Below are 10380 nucleotides of genomic sequence, written 5' to 3'. Positions count from 1 at the left end.
GAGAAAAATTGTAATATATATTTAATTATTATTATATTAATTAACTATTTAACACGTTGGCGCGTCTAATAAGAGAGATTCCAACGAGTTCGCGTGTGGAATTTCGTATCTTTCAACGAACGTATCGCGTTGAAACGCTTCTGAAGGCGTTTTATCTTTGTTGACTGCTTTGAAAAAGTATACATTGTATCCGCTGTCTCGCAGAGAATAAACAGACATCTTCCCGGTACGTAACCGACGTCCTCGCTCGACATCTCCCCCGTTCATTCTCCCGATTCACCGTGAACCGATGAAACGAAACGGTCGTCATTGAGGAAAAACGAAGGCGCGAGAGAAAGGAAAGGCCGCAGGTGTACGAGACGGAATGCAAATAAAGGTATTAGGGACACGGTCAGCGTAGAGCCGATAGAGAGGAGGAAAACGACGAAAAAGGAAGAAAGAAGCTTCACGGTACTTTCTCTTCCGAGGGAAAACCTCCGCACATTTCCTACGCAAGCGTAATTTCGCAATTCCAGTGTCGAAACACACGTAGACCACGCGATAAGCCGGTCTATCTATCAATTGTTTTTCAACGATAATCCTCTTTTCATATTCACCACGTTTCCCCATCCAAAACGACAGTAGGTGAGGAAAGAAATTTTTCTGAGTCACTGCAACGTAAGTCCAACCCAAAGTACAAACCTCGCAACGATAACATCAACAATTACACTCCAAAGATGCTTGTTTCCACCAAAAGAAAAATTATCCCGATATCTTTGCTACTTTACCCCCCAAAAAATTGTCAAAGATGACACTCCGAAGGTGCCTTTTAAACCCAGGAAAAATCGTCGGTGGAGAGAGCGTTAGATCCGACGATTAGCTTAAAATTTCCGGTGGAAATCGGTGGGATCGTGGACGATAAGAGATTGGAGCGTTTCGAAGTGTCTCGGGACATCGGTTCCAACGGAAGAATGGTCGTTGATAAGGAACGATGGCGGCCAATCAGCGGCGAAGGTCCGCGCGGAACGTCGGTAGACGAAAGCGATTACGTAGCTCGGTAACGGGGCGAGTTCCTCGCGAGCGGAGCGGAGCGGCGACAGTGTTGCTCGGCGCTCCGTTGCGCGTCCCTGCTGCTTTTCTGCGCGGTCGCGTAGCGTTTCTCATCGTCGGCGCAGCTGCGCGTGCCACCGAGACGCGTCAGGCCCCCTTTTGCCCGGAATTATGCTGCCCCGTTGCTGAACCAACGAAACCAACAACGAGACCACGAGGCCCCCGGTGACACGCGATGCCCGGCAAACCCTTGGTGTTCGATTACTTCTAAATGACCACCTGTCCAATCACCCAACGTCGACCAACTTAGAATACCAGAGGGGAGAACACCGATTTTCGAACGAGCCTCCTCCGAGCCGAGGATACGACCAAGCACCATGATGAACGGTAGGCCTCTGTTTTCACGATCATGGGTGGTGGTCCCGAGTGAAATGAGCTGACTCCTTGATTAGCTTTTAGGCTGGATACTGCAGTTTCCCTGTAATCTGCCATAGAGTGTCTATGCCAAATGCTTTATGTAGGAATTTTCGAGAATTTTCAGGCTTTCCACAGCCTGGACTTTCCTCGATCGACCGAGGCTTTCCGTCTGCTTCGTTAGGGAGAAGGCTTCTAGAAGCTGAAACATGGTAGAGAGACGGCGGGGATACACGGCTGGTTTAATTCAAGATGTCCAGCTATAGATCACCGTGTAGAATCGATGTCGCGAAGTTTGCCAGGGAGAGTGATTAACGAGTGGCATTGGTAACATAGCCGAGAGCGGTCTGTTTACGTATAGCCGGTTCTACGTTGAAAAGTAACAGTGAAACTTTCCTCCGTGTCAGTCGTCGACCGGTCTCTGATTGCTCAACGTTGCAGCAACTCTCGCGAGACGGTGTCCAACTATGAATCGATGTCGCAACACGATCGAAGGAGGATCTGCTATTTTCTTCGCGGTGAGAAATTTCTCGGCCACCTGTTCCACGTGGCGGGAAAATTCACCATTCAACGTATTCTACAACTTACGTAACCACTGAACGCACAGTACGATGTGTTGTTATTAAAATAACTAGTGTGTCGAAATGTACGCGCGTCCTTCGTTCCTACCGAGTCACTTTAAACACGCTTCGGCAGTGTGACGATGGTAATTGCTCGAAAGTTTCCTTCAGCTTGAACGTGAAATACCCCTCCCGGTCGAAAGTTTTTCCTCCTTCGATCCGTGGAATCGCCAGTCTTTTTAACAGCTGACGGCAAATCGCGCCACCGGATCGTGTAATTGATAAAACTGAGGTTTGGATCGCGTGACGCGACAGCTGGCTCTGTAGTCGTAAAAGAAAGATGACTGGCTATAAATTCGTGCTCTCTCGTTAGTACCGTAGTTTCTTCGCGCGTTCTATTTTCTGCCAAGCGAATCGTCGCGGCCAAAAACGCTCCGATTCGTCCTCGTCGCGACGCTTCCACGAACGAACCGGCGAGCGCACGTTCGCCACGAAACGAGTCGTCAATTGAAACGTAGACGCCTTTCAACCAACGAATTTATCAAGCTGCCACGTCCTCAACCTAACCGTTCTAGCATAATGACTTAACGAAATTGCTGCAGCAAAGTAGTTAACAGCGAGAAGAAACGTCGCCGATTTCAGTTTCAAAGCTACGATCAAGATTGAACGATGTCTCGTCTTCGATGAAACTTGTTCAACTTTGACCATCATTCGATTACGGCGAGTTAGACATTTTAATCGCGCAACCTTCGATTCCTCAGCGTCCCAGTTCTTCGATCGTCTTCGTTTTATCAGCGGCGACCGGTTCGTCAACCTTATCGACGCGGCTTCTTATCGTTAAATTTGTACACTTTCCTAATCACGTCTCTTTCTACCGCGTGAAATCGCAGCGTGAAGTTATAAAAAGAAGAAGCAAGATCTGGCCGTTATCGTGGAAACGCAGGATGACGTAGCTTGTGCGGTAGTTGGAGCTCGCGTTGTAAGAACTAATTCGACGTATAAACAGCAGGGTACTCGTTATCGAGTCACATCTGAATGGATCTCGAATCTCTCTCTGTCCACGAATAACAACTTTGTTCCCGAAAGATTACACCCGTCGTCGCTTATCGCTTACGAAAGCAATTAGAATGGCGCCGTTCAAGATCGTAATCTGATGGAAAAATCGCCACTGTCTTTGTATCTAACCGATCCGTCTGCGTTTCACAGCTGTACCAACCACGTGGAGCGGTTTCGTTTGCAGATAACCCCGAAGGTTACGCGTTACAATCGGGCATCATTCACAAATCGTGTAACTTTCCTCGGTTCTTTCACTGAAAATAGCGTCGTTAAAGCGTCGATTAACGGGCAATAAATTGTGTCTATCGGAGGATGTTTCCTCTCTCCGCTTCGTAATTTCCTTTCCCGACGAGGGGGAGAAAAGGAGAAAATTCCGCGAGATAACCAGTTGCGATGAATTGCCGGGAAGACGGGGAGAGAGTGTCACAGGCGTGGGAAAAACGTTTCGCGGAGAATACAATCTATAATTGCGCATTCTTGAAAGAGCGACGCGTTCGATTTCCGTCGCGCGTCGTCGCAAATAAACTGTTGCTAATAATTTTCGCGAGCGGAAACGCGGGTGGCCGCGACGAAATTTCGTCACAGATGAAATCGCTGGATTATTATAGATCGGCGAAAAGTTCAAACGGCCGTGATTCTAAATGCAGAAAGCTCGAACGAGTAAGAATATGAGACGATTTTCATCGGATCGGTCGACGACACAGCAAACGAAAATAGCACGGAGGTCGGAGAGACGCGACTCTGTCTTTCGCGGCGCGTGTTTTCATTTACCGCATAGATCGCCGGGTTCGATTAATCGGTGAAAGGTTCGATTTCACCCTTTCGACTCGTTTGTCGAGTTTCATTCACAGGTACGAACCAAGTCATTTTCAAATTGCCAGTTTAAACGTGTATTATATTTTGCAATGTTCTTTTTTTTTTTTACCGACAGTAGGTACATCGACACTTGTCCCTTTAACATACAACAACGTGTCAGACTCGTAGCAGAGATTCTGGTGAGGATGTGACAAAGATAGATATATTAGCGAGAAAAATTAATTGCAATCCAAACTTTCGTTTGAATTTGTAAAATTAGGGATTCCTAGATGTAATTGACCTGTAACAGATTAGCTTTTGGTACTTGATACAGTACTGAAACATTAAATGGCCGACGCTTAGATGCATTGTCAGAAAAGAAATCATAGGTTAAGGGGTTAATTCTATTTTCAATACAATTAGCAAACAAAATTGTTTAATCTGTTAACTCGTCGTTGGTTAGCCAAGGCTGCAAATAAAATAGTTTATCTATTAAGGAACTGTTCATTTTTAATTCCATTTTTACACATGTGTTAAACGTCAAATAAATTATATTCACATTTGCCAAAATCACATTTCCAATCATTCTCAATTATAAACTAGAGAGATTCAATTTCTGTTTGAGAGGTAAACCCAGTTAACAGGTTAAATTGGTTCCTATCGATCAAATGTCTTTCGAATAAAATTCTTAAAGCAACAGGGAGTTATTGAAGAGAAAATAAAAAAAAAAGTTGCGAGTTCAAAGGGGGGAGAAAGGAAGATCCCCTCGATTGACGTAAATCAGAATCGATTCAATCAACGTTCCTTGTTCGACGTTTTCTTGCTAACTTTTAATCTCGTTATCTCGATAAAGCGACCGAAACGAGGACGATAAGATTGTCCCGATGGAAAAAGATACACGCGAGGAAATTACAGAGTTGATCGATAATACGAAGAAAAGTGTAATTAGCGAAAATTTCAATGGCGCAGTCTCTTGTTTCAATTTGTCGCGTCAGCCTCGACCTATCGCTCGAGTTACGCTCATTAAAGACGGCCGTAGTGTGACATTGAACGAAACCACCGATAAGCTCTCCACTTTTATACTTGTACAGAAGCTGTCAGTTCAGGGTAATCGATGTTTACAGACGCGTCCACGAAAACGTAGAATTACTGATCTTACGTAACTTGCCTTTCATCGTCCCGCGTCCAATCGTCTGTTTAACCCTTCCGTTGCTGTTTGGCGGCGCCTGTGCGAGGTAATTTCATCCTTTGCGCGCTTTCGTTTAAAATTTCTGCAAATTTAAAGAAAATTTTTTTTAACCACTTGCGCTGGAACGACGTCTGCCTTACGTACATTGTTATCTGCTTCTAAAGTGTTTTCGACGTGCGTAGCAACTTTTTCAAAATTGAACCAAACGACTTGAATTTTTTCGAGAAGTTGGAAGAATCGGTGTTCCAAAGATTTGGAGAAAATTGCAATTCGGGGAAATTGGCAAAATAACGGTTTGCCAAGAGGTGAAATAATTTTGCAAATTTTTCATTTTCACGCGGTTGAAAGAAAATATTTTAACATCTACGTTGCGTATTGAACTTTGTAGCAGCGGAAGGGTTAATCGAACGATCTCCTCGTGACTCACGTACACGTCTATTGTTTACGCGTTGTTGCTCGTTTGTGGAAAAAAACACAGCCGGTGACACGATCGATAATCGATAAGTCGTTCGGTTAATCTAAGATTCGTGTTGTACACAGGATTCCAGATGTTTGCACGGTGAAACGTGGCCGATAAACGGACAGGCGAATTCCGTGACAAAGGGAACGGTTCTATTTGATCAATAAAATCGCGCGAACACGTGAAACGTGATCGAACGACAGAGGAAACTCGTGACAAAACACGGGAAACGTGTATATCGAGTGGCCGGAAATCCTGCGATTTCTCACCCGGAGAATGGGAAAAAAAAAACAACTAACGATAAGCCGCGCGCGCGTCTTCGATTGTTCGTCGAATCGGGTCGCCTCGAATTGCGCAATTCGCAATATTCACCTTACATAAGTGTACCGCTATCACTCTTGCACAATCTGACGAATTTCTCGAACGTGACACGAAAGATTGAAAAACGTCAACGGCTTCCTCGAGTGATTAGAGGAAAATTCGAGGGAAACGGGAGGGGCTCTTCTACCGGGAAACTGCGCTCCTAACTTTTCCTATTTCCTGTTGATTAAGGAAAGAAGGATATTTACCAGAACACGGAGAATTTTAAATGTTACTCGTGTTAAAGTAAAGAAAATTAACGGGAAAATGGAAATAAATAAATTAATAAGCATTTGCTTTCCGAAAATTCCAAAGTTTCACTGCAAAAGTGTGCTGGAATTGGTGATGGATCGCGTGATAAAAAGAAAACGGTTTGAACTGATTAAAGTTCGCGAAACAAGACTTGGAGAGTTCGAAAAGTAAGAGAATTTTACTCGCGGCGAAATGACTGAAATCAACGAAAGAAATAAAAATAAATTTCTAAACATTTACAACTTCTTTTCCGTCAAGAATGAAAAATTCCTGAGTCTCACTGTGAAAATTTACTGAAATTGCTGATCGATTACACGAAAGAGAAACGATCGAAAGGGTTGAGAAATGATTGAGATTCACGAAACAAGGCTTGAAAAGAATTTCACTCGTATTGAAATAACAAAAATTAACGAAAGAAAGAAAACTAAATTCCTGAACAGAAACTTTTGCTCTCCCAAAATTCTAAAAGTTTACTGGAAACACGAAAAAGGAACCAGCAAAATTGAAGGAATTACAAAACATGACCCGGTTCCCCGAAATTGCTCCGCTCCGAAAGAGGCTCGAATAAAGAGCATCGGTCGTCGAGCCTTCCTGGAGGGGTTAAAATCGGAGTTACCCGGAAGAGGACACCGCAGATCAATCCCCCACCAATCCAGCCAAGAGTTAGGTGTGAACGTTTCAGACGGTTGGCACGTGCTGGCCGCGTCAAGCCAGAAAGTTAGCTGAAACCGAGTATCGGCCACGAGGCTGTCGTTCAATACTCCGATTCCCCAGTTGTCGGTGGAAGCGAGAAACCCGTATCGAAAAGTGAGAAAACTGCACGGCCATTCCGACGACGGTGTGCTCCGTCTCTGAACTCTCGAACAGATGTGTCTTTCGCTCGGCTAGCCGTTGGAGAGTGCGGCGTACGTAAACGGTAGAGAAAAGAGGCGCGTGCATTTTAACTGGCGTGCAATTAACAGGGCCGTACTCGTGCCACGGCAGAGGGATTCGGTGGGAAGAAATGAGTCACGAGCGTCGATGTCGTCGTAGGTCGAGGCAAAACCCAATGGTAGGGATATATCTCAGGCGCGACGACGTTCGCACTGGCGCCACTGTTCCGAGAACTTAAACCCTTGAGTATAAGCCGACACGTTTCCACGTCGCTTGTACTACCTTGAGACCTCGTTCGAATCAAGAAAGAACGCTCTCGCTTCGAGGACCAATTTTTATCAATCTTCGACAGCTGTCCCGCTTAACGAAGTACGAGAAATACGTGCGCGCGAGTCGCTCGACGGATAGGAAGTAAAACGTGCGGAGAAATTCGTTGACAAGACAAATTGATCGTCGCACGGCGATCGGTGTACACGGTGTGAATTTCAGGAGGCGTTGTTTCATTTGGTGGCGAAAACGTTGACAGTGCGTAATCGTATACCGGTGTCGGTGCGCGAAACACCAGATAAGGAGGTTTTTAGCAAAGGAGGGAGACACGTGGCGTTACCTGAGCTGTGGACGTCAAAGGATACGGCCCTGAACCCGGGATGGAAGCAGCTAGAGCGCAAGTCTTCTGCTAATGCCAAACAATTCCCTTAATACATTCGCGTCTGGAATCTCGTTGTAATTGGGGCGCACGCTTTTGTGCCAGCTGTCGCGTACTTGTCAGTGTTTGCTCGTTGGTGATCAGTCTGAACCGGTCCCTCGGACGAAAACTCCCCGCCTGTGGGTAGTGTGTGCCTTGCTGTGCTAGAATTATTTCGCTTTGCGTATCCTGAAGTAACGCAGAGAAATACAGAGAGAGACAGAGAGAGAGAGGCGGAGGAGGGAGATAGAGAGAGAGAGAGAGAGGGAGTATACGGAGCGCAAGTTCGAAAGGAACGGCTGGCCGGTCGCCATCTTAGATCCATCGGCACGAGCACGTTGCACGAGCCGCTTTTGCCGTGTGTGGGAAGGTTCTTTTGCGAGAAACGTCGAGTACTTGGAACGAAAATCAGAGAATTCGAGAGGGATGCGAGAAGGAAAGGTGTTATTTTTCCTGGAACGTGAACGCATATAAAACGGAGACGGTGCATGTCGAGTGAGGCAGACGAGTTCGAGTGCTGCGACCGAGAGAGCCGTGATCGCAAACAGATGCATGAGACGCAAGTGAAACGTCCAAAGTGTGCAAAGTGACTTATTGGAGGAGAGAGATTTTTTTCTTTTCTGTTTCCTAATTTAACGTGGCTCAGGCAGGGGATACACTGTTGTCGAGCAGCGGGACAGAAACGTAATCGGGATCTTCATTATGAGCAAGATGCTAGGAACAAACTATTGCACCGTGTTCTCTGTGCTTAGAAGTCCCGAAGAGGGTGAATCGTTTAAACGGATCATCTAAAAGAATCGTTCGAGAGAGAAGTAACGTAGAGAGATTAGATAGATAGATAGATAGAGAGCGCGAGAGAGAGAGAGAGTGAGAGAGAGTGCGAGAGAGAGAGAGAAAGGACGTGTGTATGTACCGTGAAGAAGGGATAAAGGATTTCGAACGTTTTTTCTATCAATCAACCGGATCACGAGTGATATACGTCACGAGAGAACGGAATCAGTGGTGGAAAAAAAGAGAGAGAGAGAGAAAAAGTGATCGGTTTCGTGAAACAAAGTGCTAAATCATTCGAAGAACTCGTGGGAGACGTGTGATCACCTCTGAGAAAAGGAACTCCGACGTTGACGTAATCTGGTCTATATATAGATCTGTTCGAAATTCGCGAAACTTTGGTGGTGAACATTCATGCAGTGACGTACATCTTCATTTCGCCTGGTGAATCATTGGATCTCTTCGTGTAATCCTACCGGACACTTTTTTCCCTCCGTCGACGTCGATAAGAACTGTGCGTGTGACACTGTTGGTGTACTTGGAAAGAAAGAAAAAATAACAAGAAGAACCGTGAAGAGGAATTAATCAACGTTGCTAACGTTGAAGAACTTTCCGAATAAAATCTAACGAAACGACACGACGATCGATAGATCTCCGTTTATCGACTCGATCTTCGTTTTAGTCGATAAACTAGGTCCCTGCTGATCGAGGAGGAACCCCCCTCCCCGCAAAGAGGCAGACGAACGCGGTCCGATTCGACCCCGGAAACTGGTGGTCGACGAGTTTCCCCTGCCGATCGAAGCTACCGACGGCATACAAACTACACTTATAACCCGTAATGTATTTGAGATCGCACGTACAGACAGCAAAAGGGAGGCACGCGTACGCAAGAGAGACGACAGAGGCTGGCTGTGCATCAGCGGCGAGAGGACGAGACGACGTTGATTCGGCAGCGGGCGGCAAGGTCAAGACGAGGAAATCTCTGGTGGATTGTTGGGACAACGAGGTAGCTCTACTGGTTGATCCGAGATCGGATTCGAAACAGGCGTACGTACGACGCGGTATGAGCGAAGGTGAACGAGCAGTTACCACGCCGCGAATCGGCTGGCGAAAGCTGACAGATCCTGGCGACTGACACGAATTCAGGAACTCGGGGGCAGGTCCGAAGCGATAGCATCAGCTGCTGTTAAATCGTCAACGTCCCTCGTTGTCCTGCCGCTGCTCGTTTCCACTATTGTTGTGGTCATCTTGAAACCTCTGGTCGACTAACTTATAGGGATAGTCGCGAGGGCCGTAACGCGCGTTATCCCTCGCTGGAACGTCGTCTCCCTTGATGTCAGCCAAATGCAAGAGAACGCCGCGTGGAGATTAAGCTCTAGAACATTGAAGACGGACCCGAAAATGGCGGGTAATCGGTGTCGGTAGCAGACGGGGGTTACATTCCCTGGAAGAGCTAAGAAAAAAAATTAATCTCCCCCTCCTCCTGCACGCGTCCCTCCACGATTCGGAACATTTCTCCCGTTTGTAGTCTCTCGCTTGGCTAAGAGCGTTGCTCGATCCCTCCTCCCCTCCGCCGCCACCCGTTTCCTCCCCCTCACCCCGACCTGAACAGCCAGTTGACGAACAGTTGCGTCGTTGTTTTCTTTTTGTTGTTTGTTGTTGTTGTTGTTGTTGTTGTTCGACTCAGACAACAGCTTTTGGGCACCTGGACCCATAGACAATAAATCTAGTAGCTGATAAGGGTTAGTGGTAACATGTAGCTTGTGACGACGAATCAAGGATCAATTTGAGGAAGTAGGAAGAGGGACAAGGAACGTCGAAAGGGAAAAGATCGCTGTCGCGATACCGCAAACAGTATATATATATATATCCTCGCTGAGTGATCTCTCTGACGCGAGACCACGAACAATTGTACCTAATTAACAAACAAACAAAAAAA

The 10380-nt window shown here is 46.2% G+C and overlaps 1 protein-coding gene across 1 annotated transcript in view; it reads left to right on the top strand.

Moving 5' to 3' along the window:
- Nucleotides 1-1092: 1092 nt before the first annotated feature.
- LOC108579703 (probable cation-transporting ATPase 13A3) overlaps nt 1093-10380 on the top strand; it is a 15892-nt gene continuing 6604 nt past the window's right edge. The window contains exon 1 of the mRNA XM_017943294.1: nt 1093-1416. Coding sequence (XP_017798783.1) covers nt 1407-1416 — 10 coding nt within the window. The 5' untranslated portion in view covers nt 1093-1406. The remainder of the gene's footprint in view (nt 1417-10380) is intronic.

The sequence above is a fragment of the Habropoda laboriosa genome, unplaced genomic scaffold (assembly GCF_001263275.1).
Source record: "Habropoda laboriosa isolate 0110345459 unplaced genomic scaffold, ASM126327v1 scaffold33, whole genome shotgun sequence".
Lineage (NCBI taxonomy): Eukaryota > Metazoa > Arthropoda > Insecta > Hymenoptera > Apidae > Habropoda > Habropoda laboriosa.
This window is presented reverse-complemented; position numbering and strand designations above follow the sequence as displayed.